The sequence below is a fragment of the Podarcis bocagei genome (genome assembly GCF_964188305.1).
Source record: "Podarcis bocagei genome assembly, chromosome: 4".
Taxonomy (NCBI): domain Eukaryota; kingdom Metazoa; phylum Chordata; class Lepidosauria; order Squamata; family Lacertidae; genus Podarcis; species Podarcis bocagei.
In genome coordinates, this window is record NC_138128.1 from 24783429 (window position 1) to 24811202 (window position 27774).

The 27774-nt window shown below is 45.4% G+C and overlaps 1 protein-coding gene across 24 annotated transcripts in view; it reads right to left on the minus strand.

The window, feature by feature from the left end:
* The window catches only part of MBNL1 (muscleblind like splicing regulator 1), a 183877-nt gene that overhangs the window by 34434 nt on the left and 121669 nt on the right, over positions 1 to 27774 (minus strand). For 13 of the 24 annotated variants that reach the window (XM_081190435.1, XM_081190449.1, XM_081190426.1 and 10 more), the window contains 2 exons: positions 10510 to 10680; positions 6242 to 6334 (listed from right to left, as the gene is read on the minus strand). In XM_081190435.1, the coding sequence (XP_081046561.1) occupies positions 6242 to 6334; positions 10510 to 10578 (162 nt within the window). In that variant the 5' untranslated portion in view covers positions 10579 to 10680. The remainder of the gene's footprint in view (positions 1 to 6241; positions 6335 to 10509; positions 10681 to 27774) is intronic. The other 11 variants (XM_081190427.1, XM_081190428.1, XM_081190440.1 and 8 more) reach the window with 1 other exon arrangement.

Here is a 27774-nt window from a genome sequence, read left to right on the forward strand (position 1 = left end):
GCCTATTTGAATCAATATGTTTGCAAGCTAGGTCTTTTCAGAGCTCATTGCCACCTCTTCCCTCCCAGTTAAGTGGCAGTGAAATGGCTGCTGGGAAGCTGGTGTTGTGGCTCTATCCCACTGGGTAAACTGTTCCTGATGTGCTGACAAGCTTTAAGTAGCTGTGGCAGAAATATTTTAATATGAGAATATGTGGCCCTCATTGATCGGCTTTCTTTCCCAAAGCTTCATCTCCATGTGCACCTGAACTTTGAACTTATCTGTTCGATCTGCCTTATTATCTACCAAGATCGTATAAAAATCAATTCAGGGCCAAACCACATGCGCCATCATCAACATTTAATGTGCATGGTTTTTAATTCTTTAAATCTTAGCTGGGGGGAAGCAGTATTGGGTCCAAAGCATGCGAGGGGCATTCACCCTGTTTAGGGAAGCTTTTAATGTTTAATAGACTATTGTATTTTAATATCCTGTTGGAAACAGCCCAGAGTGGCTGGGGAAACCCAGCCAGATGGGCGGGGTATAAAAATAAATTATTATTATTATTATTATTATTATTATTATTATTATTATTATTAAAGATGCTACAAGGCGCAGGAAAGAAAGCAACCAACGGGTGCTTGCTTCCTGGGGCTAATCCCAGTTTCAGAAATTAGGTGGGAGGACCAGGGCAGTGGATGTCCACATCGTATCTTTTCCTCTGCATGCGATGGCCCCAATACTGTTTGCCATCTGCCCAACTGATAGTTAAAGGATATGCACTTTAACTTCTTGCATGTGTTTCATGTAGCTTTGCCCTCAATGCATGCAAACAATCAGTGCTCCATGTGCTACTATGTGGCATTTTAGCTTAGTACGAAGACAATAAACACCATTGCTATTGCAGCTGCTCCTTGTAGTAAGGATATACTCTTGAGTTGTTTTGCAGGAGGTGAAAAACTCTTAGAGCCCATGGATTTTATTATAGTAGGAAAGAACAGCCCCACCCATTCCACAATGAGTCATGCTGGAACGCATCGCGGCCTACGTGATTCAGGTTGAGAACATGACCTTTTCAACTTTCTAAAGCTATCTTCAGTGCTGCTGGACTTTAGGGCGCAAAGGTGTGGTCCTTCTCAGTTTACACTCCAGCCAATCTCAGATTCATCGGCTGCCACCTTAGAAAGCTGAGAGTAACCCAGAGCTAACTCAAATGAGCAGGAACCAAGTCCTTAATACATAAATAAATGCTAAAGAAAGAAACTCATGCAATACTCTGTACCATCTTGAATGCACAAGGTTGGGGCACTTATTTGAAGGCACCTCAACTTCAATATTTCCTTCCATGCAGAAAGCTTAAAGGTAAAGGTAAAGGGACCCCTGACCATTAGGTCCAGTCATGACCGACTCTGGGGTTGCGGCGCTCATCTCGCTTTATTGGCCAAGGGAGCTGGTGTACAGCTTCCAGGTCATGTGGCCAGCATGACTAAGCCGCTTCTGGCGAACCAGAGCAGCGTACGGAAACGCCGTTTACCTTCCCGCTGCAGTGGTACCTATTTATCTACTTGCACTTGACATGCTTTCGAACTGCTAGATTGGCAGGAGCAGGGACCGAGTAACGGGAGGTAACTCCGTTGCGGGGATTTGAACCGCGACCTTCTGATCAGCAAGTCCTAGGCTCTGTGGTTTAACCCACAGCGCCACCCGCGTCCGTGTAGAAAGCTTACATGACTGCAAAGTCTACAAGAAACTTTCATTGATGGGGCTGTCTTTCCATGTGGAGGAAAGTATGCATGTGGGAGTGCTTTCAAAGGAGGACTCTCTCCATGTGCACTGTGATCATGAGTTCTTTATCTTAAATCAAAGTGGGGAATGGCAGAATGTTAGATGCATGGACCCTAGAGAAATGACCCAAGTAGGGGTCAGGCAGACTACATGTGACCCAACTAAAGCCTACTTGCTTTTAAAAGACATCTGAAGGCAGCCCTGCTTAGGGAAGTTTCTAATGTTTAATACTGTATTGTGTTTCTAATATTCAGTTGGGAGCCGCCCAGAGTGGCTGGGGAAACCCAGCCAGATGGGTGAGATATAAATAAATTATTATTATTATACTAAGTGCTTTTGAAGTCAGAATCAGTGGTGGGCGGTGTCTCTTGGAACTGTAAGGGTGCAAGGTAGGAGGCCAACAGTAGGTGGAGCCAGAGCCAATGAGCTCCATCCTCCACTATAAAAAATGGTTTGAATGTGACCTTGATCAGGCTGTAACAGAGGCAAACGGTTCAAGCCCCCTAGGCTGGCCACCTGCATAAAAATCCAGCTACTTAAAAGGCACAGCTAGATAGTTAACATGACCCTCTTACCTTCGTGGGGGATGGATATGGGTATTTTTTTTTAGGGAACTGGTCTTGTAGCTCTTCTATTTGTTTCCCTTTTTGCTGGAATAATCCAAAATCAAAATGTGGAGCCTGCCCCTGGACAGGCAAGTAGGCACTACTTCATCTCTCAGAATAGCATCCCGACCCCTTTGTTTGGTCCGTGTAAACCTACAGCTTTCCTGCGACTAAGGAGGTGGGGTTAAAGAGCCAGACTCCATATTGGCCGAGTATCTCTTTCATGATTATTACAAATGTCAGAAACCCAAGAGGCAGGAAATGCTTCCAGAGACAGCAAGCAAGGCAAAAAAGCGAACAAGAGAAGCAGCTCAAGAGCGCAATATAGAAAACAGACACTTTGCAGAGACATCTAAGCAGCCTGGAACGGAAGCCGTTCCTTGCTGAATTTCTTTTCTAGTTTCTAGCGAGGTGTGGGGCTGTGTGTGCTTCTAGGCATTGATGCCTCTTTCTCCTGGAACTGTGGTCTGAGGTTCGACTTACTTTATAGACAATGCATTCACACAACTGCACCCACATCCCCCAATGCAGCGCCAAAAATAATTTGATTCCTTTTGTGGAAAAGGAGAGGTGGACGAAAAGCCTTGACAAAAACAGTAATTACTTTTCAGCATCATCAAGGAGGAAGGGCAGAACGGCAAAAAGAAACGTAGGTATCTTATGAAAAACAATCGTACACCAGTCTGTACTTTCTAAGCAGCCCTTGAATAGATAGAAATATTATTTACTGCATGAAGTCAAGCACAAACAATGGGAGATCCAGGGGTGCTGTTTGTATTGTAGGAGTATCTGGGTGCACCATAAGAGGCTGCAGATAACAGGGTCTGGATTATGAAATCTCTCCTACATCTGCACAGTAATAAAATCAAACTGCTGTGGCACCGAGAGCCTTGCTGGAAATACATCAGGAGCAAAATGTAAATTAAGCAGATTTTAATTGCATGCAGCCAACATGATTTGCATATTATTTTCAGTCGTGAGTCAGATACCAAGCTGTACATGGCGGACCTCCTGCATTTATTCTGCGCCCTTGTACTTAAACTTGAAGCCACCCACAGATGAGAAAAGTAAGGAAAGGGTTTTCACTGTTAAATCGCTTTGGGATGTTGCAATTCATAAATGAAAGCAAACAAGCTGGAAATAAATCAACTTTCTTTTTTTGCAACCTTGAAAACATGAGGCTTGCTTTAAAAATGAAACTGAAAGGAGGAGGGGGGATTCACGAGTTCCTAACACGTAACCTTTGCACACGGACAACAGCTCTGACCGTAGAGGCAAGCGACCTTCCGAAGGAAATGCTAAGGTTTTGGAACGACGAGAGAAAGATGTACCACATAAATAATTGATGCATTCCTCGGGCTATATATATATATGGCACAAACTGTCTCGGCACATGACTTAAGATGTTATGAGACGCATCGCTGCCCCTGCTCCACGTCGCTTTTGCCACTCACCCAGCCCTTCCAACGGCGAGGAAAATCACGCCTCAGCATGGTGTCCTGCCCTGCTTTACGCCTCATTATCAAGGCTGGCATTGCCGCCTGTCTGGTGGGCTCCCTGACTTTGTTTCTGTGCCTCTTGCCCACACACTCCTCTGGCAAAGGGAAGGAACAGCAGCCACCACAGCCGGCTGCAGCTCAATGGTCCCAGGTTCAATCCGCAGCATGGGAAAGGATGAAATCTGGGAGAGCTGCTGCCAGTCAGTGTAGATGAGCTAGGGGGACGAATGGCCTCTGACTTGGTATAATGCAGGATCCTACGTTCCCCTTTCCCTCTGGGTGGCAGTGAGGACCGGAGGTGAGAGGGAAAGCGATTAGGCAGAAGGGAGGTGCAGGGAGGAGGACCGCGGTTCTTAACTGCACGGAGAAGGCAAGGAGGGAAAACGGGGCTCTCTCTAGCCACCCTGTGGGCTGCAGGGCACCCATATGCAGCAGAAGCCTGCTCTGCTCACCTGCTTGTGCTCCCCAAGTATGGTAAAGGTAAAGGAAAAGGGACCCCTGACCATTAGGTCCAGTCGCGGCCGACTCTGGGGTTGCGGCGCTCATCTTGCTTTATTGGCTGAGGGAGCCGGCGTACAGCGCCGTTTACCTTCCCGCCGGAGCAATACCTATTTATCTACTTGCACTTTGACGTGCTTTCAAACTGCTAGGTTGGCAGGAGCAGGGACCGAGCAACGGAAGCTCACCCCGTCGCGGGGATTTGAACCGCCGACCTTCTGATCGGCAAGTCCTAGGCTCTGTGGTTTAACCCACAGCGCGTAGGACCCTGAATTTAGGTGTGTCTGCAGAGGGACCAACACACAGCATAAGATGACCACAAAGGGATGCATAGCAACCCCCTGGCACTCTGCCATTGGTCATTCTCCTAATGGAAAGACCCAGAAACCAAACTGGGGGGCTGCCGTGCATCCCTCTGTGGTCATCATACTAAAAGTCCTATCACTTGCTTTGGGAGCCAGTGTGGTGTAGTGGTTAGACTGCCGGGCTAGGACCCGGGAGATCAGGGTTCAAATCCCTACTTGGCCATGAAGCTGGCTGGGTGACCTTGGGCCAGGCATTGTCTCTCGGCCTAATCTGCTTCACAGAGTTGTTGTGGGGATGAAATGAGGTAGGGGGCAGAGAACCATGTCTGCCACCTTGAGCTCCTTGGAGGAAAAGGTTGGGATATAAATAAAAACAACTGGCTCGCTAAATAAAATACAACGCTGTAGCTAAAAAGGAGGGAGGTATACCAGCCATCTGGGCACCTGCAAAGCCGTTGCAAAAACAGGTCCAGGTGCTCTCCGCGGCACCGAAGGAGAGGTGACTTCTCCCCATCCCTGCCCAGGGCATGTGAGGCAGTGGTTAACACCCAGCCAGCCAGCACAGGACACCTGGAGCTCCCCACCTGCCCACCTCCAATCCTCAAGATTTCCGGGAGAAGCCTTTGTTTTCGCTGCCTCCCCTCCATTCATCTCTGTTGAGACAGAAATCGTTCCGCTCCATCAAATCTCATAAGTGAAAAGCAGCAACTGACATGTCGCAGGAGCTGCGACTGGCTCTGAGGCCCCGACTGCCGTCTTGCTGCTTTCACGCCAGGGCGCGGAGTCCCGACTGAATGCAGCTGAAGCTTTGCAGTCTAACACAGATGCAGGGAGACTGGTGTTAAAACATCACCCCCTTGCTGAAACAGGGACTTTGCGAACAGAAAGCAGCTTCCCTCTCAACAGCCCTGTTAATGCAGCAAGTGGGGGAATTTAAACCAGCCTCTCTCTGCATCTAAGACTTTGCCTTCTGTCCATTTTCAGTGCTTTTGCCACCTAAAGGCCATACCTCCTTTCTCCCACTGATAGATTTTAAATAAATGTTCAGGGCTTGGCCTTTAAGGACTTTGCTTCCCAAATTCTGTCATTATCTTTCCCTGTATTCTGCATTTGTGTTTCAAGGTGCTGTCTAATTTCCTCCTCTCGGTTGGCATTGTATTGTTGTTGTTTTTTACTCTGCTGTTCAACCACGTTGGCATCTGCTAAGGCTCAATCTGACTCTCCAGACTCTGCCCTTTCTCTTCATTCTGGGGTATTCATTCTTCTGAAATTTTCGCATGTTGAACTTTCTAAGCAATTTTCATATAGATTGAATTTCAGGAACACCGCTTTCTAACCAGATCCTGGGCAACTCTGAGCATTATATCAAAGGCGACCCCCCCACCCACCCTTATTGTTGGCTTTGCAACGAACTGTTCTAAGACAAATCAATCATCATAGCTAAAAATGCTGGGTCTTCGTCACGATATGAACGCACATTAAACCCGTCAATATGAGCAACTAACATTCTAATCGGCAAGAAAACCCTCACAAAGCAGAAAGAAAACTCAAAATCATAATATTTTCTCACCTTTAGTGTTTGGTATTGATAAATGGAATCAGTGTCGATGAAATATGGAGATCCCTCCCCCCCTCTTTTTTGGAATGTCTGAGGCATATGGTTCTATGAAAAAATAATAACAGTATCGAGTTAACTAATTAAAACAATTAAACTAAGTCATCAACAGCCATATTCGGTAAAATAGTAAAGATAAATGACTGACACTTTAGATCTAAAAAGTGACGGAAAGTTATAACTGTGCAATAAAACAATAGTACCATTCCTTGAACGCAGGTATAAATCAAAGGTTACTTAAAATGCTCCGATGACAAGGAAAATATTGTGCAGACCTTTTTATTTGGATTAGCAGTTATGCAAGTCAATACAAACCATGGGAACAGAGAAAAAGAACTGTGGGAGGGTAGGACTCAGCCCTGCTTTCTATAGTTTGCTAATCTTTTTTCTGTACTTTAAAAGCACCCTGGTTGCTTTTTCATGACTGCCTAGATCTGACGTTTCATAGTCAAGTGACGTCAGCCGCTGAAAAGTGTGTATTTGCTTACACACACTTGCACCTTGCAAGCAGCTTGCATGCGATTCCGGGGTCACTTCCAGATGACCTGTTTGCTGAGCATTTGCTCTGATTTGTTTGCAGGGAGGGTTATAAGTAAGCAATGGTTCTCACCACTTTCCTGATTTCAAAAAGTCAGGTTTCTTTTGTTTGTTTTTTGCTAAGTGGGTTTGTAGCGCTAGAACACCAAATCCACTTTAATTGCACAAATCCATTGTAATTGCCATTAGGCTCTTGAATCGCTCTTGCAAAACAGCAGCAGCTTGGATGTGGCCTTAGCCTGCTCCCCGGCACCCCCCCCCCCTTTTTTTAAAAAATTGCATTTTGCAGCAATTTGAATTATCCAGGGAAGGGCAGTCTGCGATCCTCCAGATGTCCAGCGGAAGTAGATCCCAAATGTTGTGGCAAAACTCCACAATGGAAGCTGGACTCCAACAACACCTGGAGGAGTACAGATCGTCCTCCCCTGGAATAATCTACGATCAATGCTTTATGCCTGTAAGAATTTTAGCAGAAATGTAAGACAAAATTATGCAGGAGCTTTGGACAAGGAATCATTACCAAGTTTTAAAATACTGTTGTGCATTTTGCTTGGATTTTTTTGTAAACCACCCTGGGGTGTTGTTGTTTGCAACCAAGCAATATATATATTTTATGAAATAAAATTACAATGGTACCTTGAGTTACAAACGCTTCAGGTTACAAACTCTGCTAACCTGGAAGAGTTACCTCGAGTTGAGAACTTTCCCCCAGGATGAGAACAGAATTCGTGTGCTGGCAGCGCAGGGGCAGCAAGAGGCCCCATTAGCGAAAGCACGCCTCTAGTTAAGAACGGTTTCAGGTTATGAACGGACCTCCAGAACGGATTAAGTTTGTAACTAGAGGTACCACTGTAATACTGCAAGGTAACATCCACCCACCCAGCAGTAGTCCTATGCTCAGTATCCAATGATACTTTTAAACTTCAAAATAATGCTATGGTTGTCATTAGGGTAACTTTGGTAGTGATTCTACATTAAGCAGTTTTATATATGACAACATGTCCTATCCAGATTTCCAGATTTCTTTATATGATGGGCTGGGGAGGCTTTTCAATCCTGTTCTCTGTTGTTGTTTTTTAAATATTTTATTAAGGATTTTCTTGTTTTACAGAAGTGTAATGCCTCATATTTTTTTTCCCATGTAACATTTTTACAAATCTGTTTCATTTGTTGAGGCATTAGGGGGAGAAGAAAAAAAAAGAAAAAAGAAAGGGGGGTGGAGAGAGGGAAGATGGATGGGGGTGGGGTCGGGTGGCGGTGTTTCTATTATGTTTAATGTATGTAGAGTTTGGTGTCAGCGTTGTTTGTGTTGTTCACTTGTGTTCCTTTGGTGGTGAGAGAGGTTGGGGTTGGCCTAGCAATGTAAACAATACGGAGGTGGACTTGTGGGCTGAGCGGCAGAGCACATTTGGGCTGCTCCAGTGACAACCCCCCACATCTCCTCTCTTGGGTAGGAGGGCTAGGAGAAACTACTTCCCAAGACCTTGGAGAGAGCCTGCCAGTCAAAACAGGGCAGTTTTGGACCAGGTGGACCAAAGATCTACTTCTGCATAAGGTAACTTTGTACATTCAAATTTTGAGGTGTGTGGGAATCTCACTACAGAAACACCACGATGAGATGATCTCCAGTCAATTACAACCTTTAGTTAACTAAACACTCTCTTTACAGACAACACTATTTTTAGGCTGTGCACATGTTGGCAAAATTTGGCAAAACCAAACATGATCCATTTTATTATCAATCCGACTGTGCTGCAGTCACAGTGCAGATTTCTGTCAGGTTCCCTTTATTATGACTTTAAGGAAAACATTATTCAATTTACTGGTCCTGCCCCAGCTAATTTGTTGATCCTGCAGTATTATTATTATTATTATTATTATTATTATTATTATTATACACAGAGGACTAAAACCAGGCTTTCAAATTTGTCTCTTGAGTTGACTGCACTGCTGCCTGCTTGTGAGCATTCAGTGCTGGAAAACATGAAGCATTTATCGCTTGGCCCACAAATCAGATAAATTGAGAGTACTTAAACTGAAACTGGTTTGTGGGTGAGAGCTCCAGATAGTTATTTTCTACCCTTTTCCCCCCAATGCCTGATAGCTCAATCTCATACATGTTTATTCAGAAGTAAATTGCACTGTGCACAGCGGTAAATGTGCAGAGCACTGCAGGCTTCCTAAAGCTCAGTGGGCTTGAAAGCATTTTCAAGGTGGAGTTGTTAAAACTTACGATCTCTAAGTCACACCAGCCAACCAAAGAGAAGATTATGGTCTGACATCAGCGTATGGGACTGAAATGAAACAGGAAATTGGGGAGTCACCCTCCCCAAATACCCTCTTCCCAAAGGAAGAGGTAGCGCTATGGATTAGAACCTGTCGCTTGAGAAGTTGCCCCTTGACAAGCATCGGGGCTGCAAATTGCAATACTGACCCTCCAACTGTGGCCTCTGCCCTTGTTAATTGATGTTCAAAGCCCAAGATGTACAATATGGCACTATGGTGGTTAGATGGTAGGTATGCTCTCTACCTCTTCTTCTGCCTGGGCAAGTGCTGTAGCTCAGTGTCAGATCATCTACTTTCAATGCAGAAGGTCCCAGGTTCAATCTTTTGGCATCTCCTGGACAGCTGCTGCCAATTAGTGTAGACAACACTAAGCTACATGGGCCAGTGGTCTGACTCAGTAGGAGGCAGCTTCTCATGTGCATCCTGGCCTCGGTCATGTATACCTGAAGGAGCGTCTCCACTCTCATCGTTCTGCCCGGACACTGAGATCCAGCGCCGAAGGCCTTCTGGTGGTTCCCTCATTGCAAGAAGCAAAGTTACAGGGAACCAGGCAGAGGGCCTTCTCGGCAGTGGCGCCCACCCTGTGGAGCACCCTCCCATCAGATGTCAAGGAAATAAACAACTGACATTTAGAAGACATCTGAAGGCAGCTCTGTTTAGGGAAGTTCTTAATAACTGATGTTTTAATGTATTTTTAACCTTCTGTTGGAAGCCGCCCAGAGTGGCTGGGGAGACCCAGCCAGATGGGCGGGGTAGAAATAATATTAAAATTATTGTTATTATTATTATGTTCCCGTGCTTGCAGAGCAAGACAGCATGGCATCCCACCATGAGAAAAATCAGTGGCGGAGTTATAGAGGTTTAGGATCTTCTCAAAAGATGCTGTATTTCAGGTGTGTGGGAAATTAGTTCCTCTGTTCCCTCTGTGCAAACCACCGGGAGGGTTATCTTGAGTAGCTGAGGTTGAACCTGCTTGGAGCTACATCTGTTTGACGTTCAGGGGCTCAGTTTTGATGAACCCATAGAGCTACGTGCCAGAAACACATCACACCATGCGGGCAGGGCCCACAGGTGCAGAAGGTGGGCAAGGTAGGTCTTTGAGCTCACCCAGTTAACTCTCCAGATATTGTGGACACCAGCTCCCACCATCGCTGATCATTGGCCATGCTGGCTGGGGATGATGGAAGCTGTCATTCGTAGTATCTGGATGGGACCAGCTTGGCTAGCCTGGCTCTCCATATTGCAGATGCACCACCCTGAAGTCTGGGTGAGCGATTGCGTCTATCAGCTAATTTAACCTATACTTAGTGCACACGACTGCTTCTGTAACTGGCAGAGTAAGACTAGAGCACAGACAGTGCACTGGGAGACAAGAGAAGAACGGTCCAAACGATGCTCACCACTGGTTGTAACGGGGCACCAGGCATCATGGCATTGGCTAGTTGCATCTGCTGGGCCAGCATGGCCATGTTCTTCTGCTGAATCAGGTTATTGCGTCCATTGATCTCCAACTGTGTTTTTAAGTGTGGCGGTGGGTGAAGGTATTTGCAATTCTCCCTTGAGCATCGTCCCTGGAACACAGCAAAAGAGAAGAAGACTAATTAGGTTTGTCTGCTATTGATTAATACATTTAATTATTCCGGGTGAGCTATTCTGAGGCACAAAAACAGTTGGAGGAACCTGGGGCCCTTCAGACGTTCTTGAACTCCAACCCACGTCAGCCTCAGCCAGCATGGCCAGTGGTCGGAGATGATTTAGGCAGTAGTTCGATGACCTAGGAAGGGTCAGAGGTTCCTCACCTCTGCCTCAAAGTGCTGCTTTCCAGCACACTTTTTAAAAATAAATAAAAGAGCAGCCATATACCACAACTAACTGAGCACAGTTCCCAGATGTCAACATCACCATGGAAAACAACCTAACATTGGCGTACAACCAGCAATTGTATTTGCTATATGTACCGCCACCATCTGGGAGAAAGAGGGCAGATCGTGTCAGATGTCCAGTTGAATCATTTTCTACTAGATGATATGAATCTGTTTTAAAAGAAGGAGAAGATCACCACGTTCCTATTATGATTTAAGGCTGCACCACTGTGGTGCATCCTGAAGACGCCTAGGACATTCCAAACAAACAGTATGTGCCTCTACCACTCGGCCAAAGCCCTTCTTAAATAAATGGGTACATTTGTACAGACGTAGTAAAATTTTGATTTGGTATCCTGCCTCTCAAAGCTACTTCCTAATATTACTGGTGACAAGACTTCATGGAAAGGTAAGGGAGAAAACATCTTCTGAAGCACACGGAGGTAATGTCAAATTTAAAGGTAAAGGTAAAGGGACCCCTGACCATTAGGTCCAGTCGTGACCGACTCTGGGGTTGCGGCACTCATCTCGCTTTATTGGCCAAGGGAGCTGGCGTACAGCTTCCGGGTCATGTGGCCGGCATGACTAAGCCACTTCTGGTGAACCAGAGCAGCACATGGAAACGCCATTTACCTTCCCGCCGGAGCGCTACCTATTTATCTACTTCACTTTGATGTGCTTTCGAACTGCTAGGTTCGCGGGAGCAGGGACCGAGCAATGGGAGCTCACCCCATCGCGGGGATTTGAACTGCTGACCTTCTGATCGGCAATTCCTAGGCTCTGTGGTTTAACCCACAGCACCACCCGCATCCCAATAAATTTGGATTCCTTCTAAGTAAGGCATGGCCAAACATGGCCCTTCAGATGTTGTAGGATTACAATTCCCATCATCCCTGAACACCGGTCCTGTTAGCTATGGATAATGGGAGTTGTAGTCCCAAAACAGCTGGAAGGCCAAGTTTGGCCATGTCTGTTCTAAGTCCTAGGCAATACCTTTGTCTTTTAACAACAAGGCCTCAGCATGCACAACTAGGAGAAGGACAACAGCCCAAATTTTTGAGTGGCACATAGCACTGTGTGTTGTTCGTGCACAGATTTTGTCTGAATTAAAAGGACGGTGCCCAGGGCACTGCAGAGAATGATGAAACCTTGAGTAATATTAGCAGCAGCAATTAGCCACTGACTCTCTTGAGTTTAAACATGACACAGCCAAAGAAAATCCCCTACGCACAAGCATAAGTTTCAGGTTTAAATTTAACTGCTCTTCTGGGTAATGCCTTTCTTTCGTTAGCGAAATAAAGTATTCTTCTCTTTCAGCTAAGAACAACACCTTAGAACAGAATGTCCAAGTCCCACCTCCAATTCCGAAAACCTTTCAGAAAAAAATAAATAAATAGAGCAACATATGACCGATAAAAGGGAATTGTATACAGAACCTTCCGTCGAATTTAATGGTCAGTTTCATACCTTCCACTTATTGCAACAAGATCATCTCTGTACTAGATCTTCTTGCAGATTAGTAACTCTATATGTCACTGATCCTATTCTCTATGACCTTTCTAAGGATACAGCAGAGCAGAATGGCTTGTATGGCCCAATCCTGCACAAAGAATTATTGAACCTCATGGGGCTTGCTTCCCCAGTGGGCTGCACAAACCCCATTCTTAATTTTACAAACCCTACAGTATTCAACAAGACTCAGTCCCAGATAAGAATTCACGTCAGTGTAGTCTAAAGCAGATGTCATGTCACAATTGTCAATAATTTTCTGGAAACCACCAATGCAAAATGAAGAGAAACATCCCCACTCCTGATGGCCGCTATGCTTCTATGGGCTGAGGCCTGACTGACCCATACTGAACCCGGGATGGGGGGTGGGGTTGTCACATCAAAATGGGTGTGGCCAGAGTGCAAAAGTGGGCGTGGACAATCACCTTTTTAAAAAAGCATATATTTGGTCCTTCACTGCCCAAACTGTGAAGGGGGGTCACAGAGACATTTGAGCATCACTGAATCATAACGGGGGGTCTGAGACAATGATCAGTATGTACATGTATGGACATATATAAGTGTGTGCACATGTGGTGGGTGAAATTCAGCATCATACTCTTCCCATCGTTCTGCCAGTGGAAGCATCCCAGCTTTCCAGGTAGAATGATAACCTACACGCTGTTGTGGGGGTTCTTCCAATACCACTCCTGAGCCAATTTCAGTGGGCAGGGTTTTTTTGGGGGGTTGAGGGGAGGCAGCCCCACTGGACAAATGAAAGTTCTGTGCCCAGGGCTTCCATGGAGGGGGCTGGTTAAGTGGGCCTCGCTCCATAGTTTCAAAAGAATTTAAACAGATAAATTCTGTGGGGCCTTGGCGGGAACGCAAAACCCCTTGCCATTCAGGCAGAAGAGTGGGCTGGGATTAGTCAGTAGAAGGAGAGAGAGAGAGAAAATGTGCAGGGGGGAAATATTGATTATGTGTGATGTAACATCGCCTATTCCATACTGGCACCACCCTTCAGTGTTACAGTTCTGCCCCCGTCTGCCCCATGGTCTCCCTCATTTCTACGGCAGGCACAGACGAGGCCACTGCAGATTGGCTGAGCTCAGGTCCCTATTTGACTTGTGGGGATTGACACATCTGGTCCCTGAAACAAGCCCCCTTCAGACGCACTCTCATCTTGAAAAACAGCAATTAGTCAACAAAATTAATGTTTCCAATGATCACGGTTAAATGTATAACGGTAGAGTCTATTCTCCCAGGGACACGCGAGAAACAAAGATATAAAGAGGCACAAATTTCTTCTTGGCAGAACAAATGGCTTAATCTGAAAGGTTCCAATTCCCTTCTTTTCCGTAGTAATCAATCCAAAAAGCAGCCGTGGCAGTGAAAAACAGGACCTTAATTTAAGCAAAGGGCTGCTTGCATCAAGCTTTGCTTTGCTCTCCCCACCCCCTTTTCTTAAAAAGAACAAATTAATGCAGTACAACATGCCCTTATGTTGTACTTTTGCACAGAAAGCTACAAAGCTTCTCCTTGTTATAGGTCTGCCAGTGATCCAACCCAAAGCTCTCTTGTGTCAGTGTATATGATTTATTTCAACCCATCTGCCTCTGCTCTCAGCAGCCAAGCACACATGACTCTCATTTCTGCAGCTAGCCAGTTGGCATTTGCATAACACAGTATGTTTGATGACGGGATTTTACATAATTCTCGAGATCTTGTTGGGGGTTAAGCAGCAGCAGTAGAACAGTCAATCAAACCGACTGACTATGCCGATATGCCTTTCAAAACACATTCTCACCATTACATTGGAAACCCCAGTCCCAAGGCTGTGAAATGTGTTAAATATGGAGGAGGTTTATCTAACATCATAGAAGAAATACAGAATGGCCACAGCTTATTGAGGCAGAAAATGCGGGAGGTCAACAGACACCACACTTTAAAAAAAAAGCAGACTTTCTGTTTAGGGTTGAATGCAGGTGGCGCAGGTGGCGCTGTGGGTTAAACCACAGAGCCTGGGACTTGCCGATCAGAAGGTCAGCGGATCGGATCCCCGCGACGGGGTGAGCTCCCATTGTCTGGTCCCTGCTCCTGCCAACCTAGCAGTTCGAAAGCATGTTGAAGTGCAAGTAGATAAATAGGTACTACTCCGGCGGGAAGGTAAACGGCATTTCCGTGCGCTGCTCTGGTTTGCCAGAAGCAGCTTTGTCATGCTGGCCACATGACCCGGAAGCTGTACGCCGGCTCCCTTGGCCAATAAAGCAAGATGAGCGCCACAACCCCAGAGTCGGCCACGACTGGAACTAATGGTCAGGGGTCCCTTTACCTTTACCTTTTATGCAGCGTGGGGGGGGAGTGTACTAGATGTTGAGCTAAACAGGCTTAGTGTGGGAAAATGGGAAACCTGAATTAAGAGGTGAATGAAGCAATTAACTTTTCAACAACAGGATTTACTGTAGAGTTCTACAGATAGTCATTTCTCTACTTTGGGAACCATAAGAAGAACCTGCTGAAGGACCTTCTGATCAGCAAGCCCAAGAGACTCGATAACAGTGAGTCAGATAAACAAGGACAAAGGAACTTAAGAACATAAGAACCCTGGATTAGACCAAAGACCCATCAAGTGTAGCTCCTTGGTAGAGCATCTGCTTTGCATACGAACAGTCCCTGGCATTTAGACTCCAGTTTGAAACCTTGAAGACCCTACGGCTAGTCAGTGTAGGCATACTAACCTAGGTTGCCCAGTCTTCTGGTTCAATATAAGGCAGTTTCCTATGTTCCTAACCTGTTCTTCACAGTGGCTGACCAGATGTCTGAAAAGTCCCCACACAGGATATAAGTGCAATAGCCCTCTCCCAATATGGTTCACCAACAGCTGATCCTGAAAGTATTCATAGAATTGTAGAATTGGAAGAGATCTCAAGGGTAATCTAATCCAACCCTCTGAAATACAGGAATCTCAACTAAAGCATCCATGACAGATGACCACCTAATATCTGCTTCAAAACCTGCAGGGAAGAAACAGCCCGCCACCTTCTGAGAGAGTCCATTCCACTGCTGGACAGCTCTTGCCATCAGAAAGTTCTTCCACAGCCATAAAGACTAAGAGCCCTCCATGAATTTCTTCACATGTGTGAATTCACTGGGCGGCAAAAGAGCACCGTAGAAGCAGCAGGGACAGGAGGGGAATGATGGAGGATCAGAGAGAGGTTTGCAGGAGGCATCTGAGAAGGACCCCAAGTTATCACACAACCAATCACACCAGCACCGGAGAGTTTATATATCACCAGGGCCATTATGCAACCCTGAAATATATATTTAATGTAAATGACCCTAAGAGACCAAACACAATTTCCTTGCCAGGTCAACTCACACATGCACACTTTTAAACCTAATGCATTTTCATGCATTCGTACTAACAATTACTCATGACGGTTTGTTGTCAGTGTGCACGTACGTGTTTAAGCCCATTTTCCATCCCCCATGTGTACCATTAGCCTATTTAAATCAATGCAGATCTCTGGCAGAGAATGCATCTCCTCTAGAATTCATCCTCTTTGGCACAAAATCTATGCGATTCCTGCAGTGTCCCTCCAGTGGCAATAAAAAAAATGGCCTAATTAGCTAAATATATCATCTAAATAAGACAGGAACAAATATACAAGTTGATTCCAGGGAGATAGGATACAGTCTGGACCGGTAAACTAAAATAATCTCCTTTCAGCATGAAACTCATTAGAGAAGTTGGTTGGATGAAAGATAGTCCACACCTGGCACTGATGCTGGATTCTCTGTTTCTATAAGATACAACAGCCCTATCAGGGCACTGCACTCATGGTTAGCACCAAGACGCAAGCCAGAAGTGATACCATGATGAGTAGCCCCTCCTTCTGGCATCCACATGGAGTGAGGGGGGCTAGCCTGCACACATATAGAGTTCCATACAGTTATGGAGCTCTGAATGCTCAGAGTTACAGAACCAAGTGGAAACTTTTATGTGCAACCGCAGAGGATCAGTGCACTGCTTGATAGCAAAGCTGGTTAGAGAGCAGTGTTGACAGTGCCAAGTTGCAAGTTTGATCCCCGTATGGGACAGCTGCGTTTTCCTGCACTGCAGGGGGTTGGACTAGATGATTCAAAGCATTCCATGATCACTGCAGATGGTGACAGCAGTCACGAAATTAAAAGATGCCTGCTTCTTGGGAGAAAAGTGATGACAAACCTAGACAGCATCTTAAAAAGCAGAGACATCACCTTGCCAACAAAGGTCCATATAGTTAAAGCTATGGTTTCCCCAGTAGTGATGTATGGAAGTGAGAGCTGGACCATAAAGAAGGCTGATCGCCAAAGAATTGATGCCTTGGAATTATGGTGCTGGAGGAGACTCTTGAGAGTCCCATGGCCTACAAGAAGATTAAACCTATCCATTCTTAAGGAAATCAGCCCTGAGTGCTCACTGGAAGGACAGATCGTGAAGCTGAGGCTACACTACTTTGGCCACCTCATGAGAAGAGAAGACTCCCTGGAAAAGACCCTGATGTTGGGAAAGATGGATGGCACAAGGAGAAGGGGACGACAGAGGACGAGATGGTTGGACAGTGTTCTCGAAGCTACCGACATGAGTCTGACCAAACTGCGGAAGGCAGTGGAAGACAGGAGTGCCTGGTATGCTCTGGTCCATGGGGTCACGAAGAGTCGGACACAACTAAACAACAACAACAATGAAAATCACACAAAAATAGGGGGAAGGAGTACCGTATTTTTTGCACCATAACACTCACTTTTTTCCTCCTAGAAAGTAAGGGGAAATGTCTGTTCGTGTTATGGAGGGAATGCCTATGGGTGGCATGCCTACGGATTTTCCTCCTCTAAAAACTACGTGCGTGTTATGGTCGGGTGCGTGTTATAGAGCGAAAAATACGGTAACTTTCAGCAATGTTTTTGTTTTCCACCACTGGAGGGCGCTCTAGGCCCATCTGAGGACACTTCACCAGGCATAAAGGAGTGAATCATATGTGCAAGTTTGGATTCTATGCATGGACCCCAGGGGGAGGGGCTACTTGGTGAGGATGAGGAACCTGCAGCTCTCCAGGTGCTGTTAGGATGTAACTCCCTTTACTCCTGACCATTGGACCATGGCTGCCTGGAACTGGTAGAAGTTGGGAGTCCAGCAACAACTGGAGGGGTGCAGGTTCCCCATCCCTGACCATAGGTAACAGCTGCATTATAGCTGATGAACAAACAGTTGAAATCCAGGTATGTGTTCCACTTTTATGTATGGAGATCGATTTCTTCTCCTGAGCATCTTGCAGATATGCAATGGGTGGCTATTTAGACCACACACTGAGGCTGGGTGTGTCTGATGGGGGGTGCTCTGAGTCAAGCTGTATATCAACATAAACTGGACAGAACTTGGGAACCTGAGAACAGTGGCCTTCTGAAGAATTTTGTGCAGTTCTCTCTTCAGGCCAGAAAAGTTTGCATGAGCCTTGAAGAAGCAAGTACCTTTGCAGCTCTCTGATTCAACGTGTTTGGAATTCACAGGGAGGTGGGGGTAGTGGGTAACACCCTTCTGAAGCATATGCATTAACCGGTTTTGAGCTTTTTCCTAGAATTCGGGCACAACCCCACAATTACTCCAGCGAATGCAAAACCTACCCAAAGCTAAGCACTTTCAGACCAAGCGCACTGTTGATTTCTCTCTTTCGACCTCAGGTGATTCAAACTCCCCCAATGAAATGAGTGTGATTTAACTTTACCTGGAACTTATATGCCCTTTCTGCATTATAAAATGTGGCTAAATGTGCCAGATACAAGTTTTAGGTCCACAAATGCACACGCTTTCTAGGTCTCCTAAGAACAACAGGACTGGGCAGAATATATTTGCTACCGAAGCTCCCCCCCCTCCCCCGAGACTCCATCAGCCCCACATTTGCATTTGGAAAAGCCAGGAGCTGCAGAATGTCCACTTGCACAGGTGAGGAGATGCATGGGGGGGGGCTGCTAGTACATCCTTAACCTGGGTTGCTAGGTAACAGAAAACTTAAGGTGAGTGTGGCAACATGTTCTCTATGGAAAGGGCAGAAGTTGAAACAGCCACAGGAGCATCAACAGCCTGGGCAGAGGGCATTTGCCACCAACGAACAATGGACCAATCTGTCAATTTCAGTTTCTCCCATTTTTTTCTAGTTCACTCCATTTTGGCATCAGTATGCAAACTTTTCTACGAAGAAAAAAACACACACGAAAATTTGTGTGAATTTCTCCCAATCTGTGCAATTTTACAAGCATTTACACTTAATGGAATCCATTTGGTATACTATTTTTGCTAATCTATGTGCTTGTGTGCACGCTTACACCCAATATCGCAGTGCAAAATTGGGAGAAATTCTGGAGGCTACCTGAATTTCAGTTTGCTCCTTGTGTGAATTAAGTAGGTTCTGCAAAAATGTGCACTGAACGAATTTATCCCACATCCCTACCACCAACGTCCACCCCTGTGAAAGAATCTTACTATTGTGTTACTACTACCTTTCAATTTTCAGTTATTGCCATTGGTGCCTGTTGTCGATACATGAATACTGCAGGTAAGCAAGTATGTAAAAACTTACACATACAATTTCAGGAGCAGTACAGGGTAGGGTAAACACTGGGGGAAACTATGCAGCAACAGAGATCGACTGGCATAATCATATGACTGGATAACAGCAGCCAGAGTACTGAAAACATCACTTGATGTGCAATATTTGCGGAAGGAAAGTATCAATTAGAGAGGCCTGTTACTTTTCCCACACTTAGATATAACCATCAAAAGAACCATCAGCAACAAAACCCCTCCTGCGTTCATACTGGTTCTGCTATGCTTTTGCAATTATAACTTTTCTGTGCTAAAGGATCTGAAAAGAATGCCCCAGATCTCCACGTCCCGCAACGGGTTCTGCTCAAAGGGCTTGAACTCTACAGATGCTGGGATCTGCCGTGGGAGCCATGGGAAGAGTAAACATGGAGGTAGCTTCCAGGTTCTGAATGTGCCGCGCATGCCATTCTAAACCAGACTTCCTCAACCTGGTTCCCCCTCCAGAGGCTTTGGGTAGCAATTGCCATTAGACTCAGCCAGAAGATCCACTGGTCAGGGGTGATGGGAGAGGTTGCCTTCTTGTACTGGCTCCAGGTGGAGGAAAGGCAGCTCCAAACAGTATACTCATCTAAGCAGCTAAACTCCTCAGACACTATTTTTGGGCGGATTCAGGCAGCGACCATTTTGCACATGCCCCATTGGTGCATGACCGCTAATGCGCAGGTCCTTTCGGACCCGGAGGAGGGCAAAAGGGGGGGACGAGGGGTGTGGAGTGGCTTATTGTCTGCTCTGCCAACGCACACGGGAACCCCCATTTGAAATGGTCACCACCTGTATAGCTATAATACCCATCTCTGTATCAGTGAATAAAAGTACTGGCGATGTGTGCGGGAGATACATTTATTTGCTTTCCTCCTATTTCTTAACCAACTCCCCATCAGTTTAGAAAGCCCCCAGGTGTTTCAGCAACAAATCAGCAAAAATGTATTAGCAGCACTTCGGAACACATAATATAATCAGGTCTATAAATAAAACGCCCGCATGCAAAAGCAGCATCGGCAACAAAGTGCTTGTCTAAAGAAATGTTTTAACTTGGTTTCGTTCTGGATTTTAAAATTGTGTAAGGGTGGGGTCTGGTGGGTATTCCAAGAGAAAGTGTGTTTATGGGAGGGAGGGTGACAGGAGGGAAGGCAGTAGAGATTCTATTTCACAGCCATAATTGCCATACAAGACAATGTGTGTGTGTGTGTGTGTGTGTGTGTGTGTGTGTGTGTGTATATATATATATATATATATATATATATATATATATATATATATATATAAAAACGGGGACAACCCAGCAAAGGTGTCCACAATTAGAAAAGGAAAAGGAGAGGAATCTCACACATAATGCCTCACATTTTTCTGAGGTGTCTTCCAACCATCCGGAGCAGAGGGAGGAGCAGAGCAAAAGGGAAGGAGAATCAGTGAAAAACTGCACCCCCTGAAACGTATTATTATTATTTATTAAATTTGTATGCCACCCCCTCACCTGAAAATCACAGGGCAGTTCGCCTCATAAAAATACAGAACGAAATCACAAAATAAACCAAAAACAAACCAATAACATTCCCCCTACCACAAACACATGTAGAAAGCTGTAAAATGCTCATCAGCCAAAGGCTTGGTTGAAAAGAAATGTTTTCGCCTGGCGCCTAAAGATATTTAATGAAGGTGCCAGGCGAGCCTCCCTGGAGAGAGTATTCCACAAACAGGGAGCCACTGCAGAAAAGGCCTCCTCTCGGAGGAGGCACGCAATGAGCCTCAGATGATGATTGCAGGGTCTGGGTTGGTTCATATGAGGAGAGGAGGTCCTTGGAATTACTGCAGCTCTGAGCCATTTAAGGCTTTGTAAGGTCAAAACCAGCACTTTGAATTGGGCCCTGGAATTAATTGGCAGCCAGTGCAGTCAGGTCAGGATCGGTGTAATATGCTCAAACCATCTTAGCTCTGTGAGCAAGTTGGCCGCCAAATCCCATACCAGCTGAAGATTCCAAACTATCTTCAGATGGTTGGAGTACAGTGGTACCTCGGGTTAAGAACTTAATTCGTTCCGGAGGTCCGTTCTTAAGCTGAAACTGTTCTTAACCTGAGGTACCACTTTAGCTAATGGGGCCTCCCACTGCCGCCACATGATTTCTGTTCTCATCCTGAAGCAAAGTTCTTAACCCTAATTTCTGGGTTAGCGGAGTTTGTAACCTGAAGCGTCTGCAACTCGAGGTACCACTGTAATCTAAACTAATCCATGGATCACTGGATCCAGTCCACTGAAACTATTCTAGCTTCACTCACATTTCCTCCCGGAAGGCACTTTTAATTCCAATTTGACTCTCGCTTTTATGAAATCTGGATACGGCCGGGGGGGGGGGGTACATATCACTATACCGAGGCATTTCAAGCAACCTTGCACATCCCTCAGATGACCTTCTTCAAAAAGCAGCTAGCCTTCAGTGTTCAGTTTAATACAGACCAGAATAGCAGGGTTTGACTGGCAAATCTATTATGCAGTGCATTATTCTAGAAAAGGGAAGATAGGGGTAGGGTTGGAAAGGAAGAGCCGCTTATTTTAGGTAAAGCAGCTGCAAAAATAAAAAATCTCCCCCCTATCCCAGCACATTTAAAATCCACCTTTATATTACATTAATTAAAATATAATTGGAATTACACATGGCAATCTAGACTCTGGATGACAAAAATAATATAAAGGAAGTGCAGAATTTGTTAAGAAGGAAAAAGCTGCTGTGGTCTAATGGATGGCATTCTATTTTTATCCTGCAGAGAAGCTATCACACTGCAGGTGTATTAGCAAGTTAACATTTCTCTTTGGGCTGCAGCCACTGCAGAGAGACGCAAGTGGCCCCCAAACCTCAGCTGTGTCACGTAGGCAGCTTTTTATTATTATTACAGAACACTCACATAATATAGTTCTGGAGTCGTTAAAATCCCCAAAGATTTGCTGCTTGACCTTGTTGGTTTATAGGTTTCAACCTTGACTTTTAATAATGCAGTGGTTTGGTTTTGCTTTTTTTTTTTTTTTTGCAACGAACAAGTAAATCAAATGCAAATAAGAAACTCTTTTTTTAAAAAAAGAATGTCTTAATTCTCCAACATATCAATCGATTTTTTTAAAAGGTTACAAATAGACTGTTTGTTGTTGTTTGCCAACAGTTTAGAAGTAAAGCACTCAGTCAAACAAGGTGAAATGAATGTTTTGTTCTATGGAACTCCAATAAATAAGCTTAAATGGGAAAAAGAATAAACATATACAGTGGACCCTCTAGTTATGAACCGCTCTGGATATGTAACTTTCGGGTTACTAACACAGCAAACCTGGAAGTGTATACTTCCAGGTTTTGCTGTGTGCGTGCGCAGAAGCGCTTAATCGCGCCACATGCATGTGCAGAAGCAGCGCCTCTGCCTATGGACTCTTTGGGTTCCGGACGGACCCCCGGAACGAATTTAATTCATATCCGGAGGGTCCACTGTCCTTAAAAGGATATAATGCGTAGAGTGGAAATATATGGGTTGTTGTTGTTGTTGTTTAGTCGTTTAGTCGTGTCTGACTCTTCGTGACCCCATGGACCAGAGCACGCCAGGCACTTCTGTCTTCCACTGCCTCCCGCAGTTTGGTCAAACTCATGCTGGAAGCTTCGAGAACACTATCCAACCATCTCGTCCTCTGTCGTCCCCTTCTCCTTGTGCCCTCCATCTTTCCCAACATCAGGGTCTTTTCCAGGGAGTCTTCTCTTCTCCTGAGGTGGCCAAAGTATTGGAGCCTCAGCTTCATGATCTGTCCTGCCAGTAATATATGGGTAGGGGTCCCCAATTCAGAGCTCAGAAGCACCCTATCACCCTCAATACCCCTGTGAAACTCTCCACTGCCTTGTCCCTCCTCCCAGGGGACTGCAGCAGTTGCAAGGAAGAAGAAAGAAGGATATGTTTATCTTTCTCCTTTACTTCCTCTTCCTAAGTGGGACAAAGAGGAAGTACAGAAGAAGCAGAATACCTAATTGCTACTGCCAGTAAGCTAAACAAGCAGGTCCCATCTAACGTAAATTGGCCCATGTGTTTCAAAAGTGCCTATTGAAAAATCTGTTGGATGTTTAGAAGTATGTCTATGTGCTTTGCTTTTAGAAAGGCATTCATAGAATTGATCCGGAGAAGATCAAGGGGAGAGCCATTTTGTGCTATAAGGCTTGATTCCCACCTCCAACTATAGCCCTCTTCAAGGGTCAACACTCACCATCCCTGGAATGGCAGGAGATGGAGCACATGCAGTTGCAGCAGGAAAAGTAAATGGGGAAAATTTGGCAGTTCTCCTTTGTGCGGAAGCGCTTTTCTGTTTGTAGAAGCCATCTTTGAATCCAAGCTGTATACAGTCATACCTCGGGCTACAGACGCTTCAGGTTACGTGTTTTCAGGTTATGGACGCGCCGAAACCTGGAAGTACCGGAACGGGTTACTTCCAGGTTTCGGTGCTTGCGCATGTGCAGAAGCGCTAAATCGCGCTTTGTGCATGCGCAGAAGTGCTGAATCGCGACCCACAAATGCACAGATGCGGCGCTGTGGGTTGCGAACGCTGTGGGTTGCGAATGTGCCTCCCGCATGGATCACTGTATTTCTCACACTGGCACGCAACCCAAGGTAGAATTTTTTTTGAAATTGCCCTTAGATTCAACCGGCCCGCATTATTTTATGATCTGCTTGTTTCATAAACCTGTTAAGACTGCTTGATTGTAGGGGGGACAGGACACCTCAAAGTGGTTTACAAAAATGATAATAGTATTATCCCTAAAAAGATTACAACCATAATTTAAAACATACGGAAAGTTTAAAGCATAACAGAATACAGTGGTACCTCGGGTTAAGTACTTAATTCGTTCCGGAGGTCCGTACTTAACCTGAAACTGTTCTTAACCTGAAGCACCACTTTAGCTAATGGGGCCTCCTGCTGCCGCCGCGCCGCCGGAGCCCAATTTCTGTTCTTATCCTGAAGCAAAGTTCTTAACCTGAAGCACTATTTCTGGTTAGTGGAGTCTGTAACCTGAAGCGTATGTAGCCTGAGGTACCACTGTACACTAAAACAAATTAAAACTCACACGAACTTTCTAAACATCTGGGTCAGCTTGCCTAAACAAGAATGTCTTCGGTAGGTACCAGGGGGGAAAAATACAGTGAAGACGTCTGCCTGATTTCAATAGGAAGGGAGTTCTAAACAGTAAAGTTTAGTGGTGTGGGTATTATGTGACACCTGTAGCAGTGCCAATTCTGCCGATCGAAGCGGCCGGGCGGGTAAGCTGATCTCGTAGGTAAACTGGACCCAAGTTGTGAAGAGCTTTATCACCACTGTTCAACAAGTCTCTCTCTCTCTCTCTCTATGGCTTATTCACAAGGCAGTCAGAGCTTATTGGTTGAAATGCTTGGCGAGATTTCAGGCAGAGAAATACTGCCTTCATCTGTAAGAAACAGCATGCCATTTTGTCGTACATAAAGCAAGGCTTACTTCTGCGTTATGTAATTGGGCTCCCTTATGGCAGATCGTAATTGCCCCCTTTTTATTACGCCACTTTATAACACTCCAAGTGCTTGACTTTCTGCAACAGGGCTACACAGATAGCGCTGCGCTTGATACTGCAATTAGCCTCTGTGCACAGACTATTCATAAATATATACTGGGACAGGGGAAGAGAGAAATATGGAGTCGTTATGAACTCCGCTGATGCCAGCTGTGGCCGTTCCATACGTCTTCATAAGAAGGAACATGAAAAAGGAGAGGGAAACGGGCAGATGACTATCATATGATGTTTTGCTTCTGCTGCCATATCAAGAAAGTTCAGGCCGAAATTGTCCCAGGAAAAAGGTAGCGCTCTCTGGCAACGGCTGTGCGGCTTCGCTCCACGGAAGAAGCAGTTGACTCTCAGTACCGCGCCACTAGCCCCTCTTCGCTCCGGAGCCCTTAATTGGGTTCCTTTATGAATTGGGGGGGGGGGCGCGGAAGGTGCCCACCGAGTCCCATGGTCACAGGCTTCATCCGCCTGTGATTTTTTAAAGGGTCCCCGCTTCGCCGTAGTGGAACAGACCCGTTTTCCGTGGAGCCAGTCCCTCTGGATCAGAGGGAATCCGCCATTACCGATGGCGCCACCCCGGAAGTTATATTTGTACCATTTTTATCCTTGTTGTTGCTGTCCTTATTCAAATCAGGAGCCAGTCCCCCAGTAGCTCACACTGGTCCATTGTGGGATTTAAGTATCGTAATTGTGGGTGAAACACTTATTTTTAAGGACACAAAATCACCAACATCTGAATGTGAACCTCATAACATAGATGTGGCATTTGCAAGAGCCGAGGAAGGCTGCAATCCTTTACACTAGGGATACAGTGGGACGCGGGTGGCGCTGTGGGTAAAACCTCAGTGCCTAGGACTTGCCGATCGTATGGTCGGCGGTTCGAATCCCCGCGGCGGGGTGAGCTCGTCTTTCGGTCCCAGCTCCTGCCCACCTAGCAGTTCGAAAGCACCCCTAAGTGCAAGTAGATAAATAGGTACCGCTTTATAGCGGGAAGGTAAACGGCGTTTCCGTGTGCTGCGCTGGTGCTGGCTCGCCAGAGAGCTTCATCACGCTGGCCACGTGACCCGGAAGTGTCTCCGGACAGCGCTGGCCCCCGGCCTCTTAAGTGAGATGGGCGCACAACCCTAGAATCGGACACGACTGGCCCGTACAGGCAGGGGTACCGTTACCTTTAGGGATATGTAAGTGTACAGGATCGTGCATTCCCTTGGAGTATTCTTTAGAGGGACAACACACCAGGAGTGGGAAGGGCCAGTTTGCACTAATCAAAAGAAGGATGTGCCTCTCTCTCTACCTCTGTACCCTTTTTCTCGTTTGTCTTTCACTCCTGGCAAAAACCACCCCCTGCAGCTAAATGTTTTATGGGTATTTCTTTTCCCCCATTGGCACCATATATTAACCATTCCCTCCCTAGCTGTGTCTCCCGCCCCAGCAAAAGTTTTTATGGTAAGCCTAATAAGGGATGTAGCAGAATTCCAAAAGAAAAGGGAGCAGAATTTGCCACTGTTCACTTATTCATCCTGTGATTGATGTTTGCTATTGTTCTCAGTCTACAAGCTGCTACTTATTTAATGGCATTTCCCCCATTTGCATTGAAATTAATGGTGTGGAATAATTAATCACTTAAAATCAAGCCAAGAGCTGAATAATGCAGTTTTTTGTCGGAAGCTGAACTGCAGTGGAGCAGAAACAGTGTTGCATGTGGTGAACATGGGTCGGAATGGAAATTAATGCCTTCTTACATGCAAGAGCCAAAGTCATCTCAGGCCAGATCCAGGCTGGAGTAAGGGTGGGGGAGAGGAATTACTGCTATATTCATGTACCTGGGAGTAAGTGCCACTGAAAACTTAACTTTTACATGTACAGGGCTGAACGCTGTTAGGTGAATTTGAATTTATTTATTACGGCTGGAGACCAGCTTGTCGCTGTTAGGTGTTTCTGGAGAGGGCAGCCAAAGATAAAGGTAAGTCTTTAACTTAGATGAATAAAGGCTGTAAAACTTTGCAATATTATACTGCAGCTGCACGCCTTTAAACTTCTAAGCCAGGCTGCTGAGAACTCAGCTCCATAAGAGGAATGTTATTATTCCCAAAGATCAAAGTTATTGGGTGTCATTTTGTAAACACTGTGGAGCATGGAGCGCATAACATTATTGCAAGCTTCGTACGAGGTTATGATCCTTACAGTGGTATAAAAATAGCTAAAATAAACAGTCCCAGCAAGCAGGCGCAGCATAAACTCTGAAAACTTCAAAAAACAGCGCCACTCATTCTTTTTTAAGAGGGACAACTTGATTATCCCAAAGTGAAGTATTTCCTGGCTGAACTATGCTTCATTCAAATATAGCTCAGATGTATATATTTGAAGAAACTCTGCGGCTGAATTAGGTGGGGGAATATCTTAAAATTAAACAGCTTCAGCATACTGTGGCTGTTTATCCCCACTGCACCCCCATTTTTATGACACTGCAGGGGCACTACCAGGCTTACAGAATATTCGCTATACAGTTTTGGACTGTGTTTACACAAAACAAACTGAGGGGTTTTTTTAAAAGTTTCAAAAAGGCAATTGTATAGAATCTTGTTTTCCATAAATCCTTGCCATTACAGTATCTCTGTGGATTTTCACACACACGGCAGAACTGCCAGAACAAACATGCTGTTTATTAAAAGAGGCGAAACACTATTTGAATGAATCTTTCTTCTTCCTACCCTAGGGTAACACATTCAACCTCTTTGCTCAGGCAGAGTAACACAATTAGCCACTAATATCATTTTAGGGAGCTGTCTGAGATGTCTGCATTAATTCTGCAATTCTTTTAAAATTATATGGCTTGGTACTCCAAAATGTTGCAGCCGTTTGAATTATATTTACCTAAACCTGCAGATGTATTCCCACTGTAATTAATGTGATTGTTGTTGTGGATGATTCTGTTGTTCCTTTGAATGAAGGGTCGGAGTTCAGTGATAGGAACATCTGCACTGAATGAAGAGGGTCCCAAATCTAATTCCTGGCTTCTCTAGCTAGGGTTGGGAAAGACCTGGGCTTGGCCATGCCTCTCCAGGACTTCAATCAATGTTGACAATACCATGCCAGAGAAACCAAGGGTCTAATTCAGTAAAG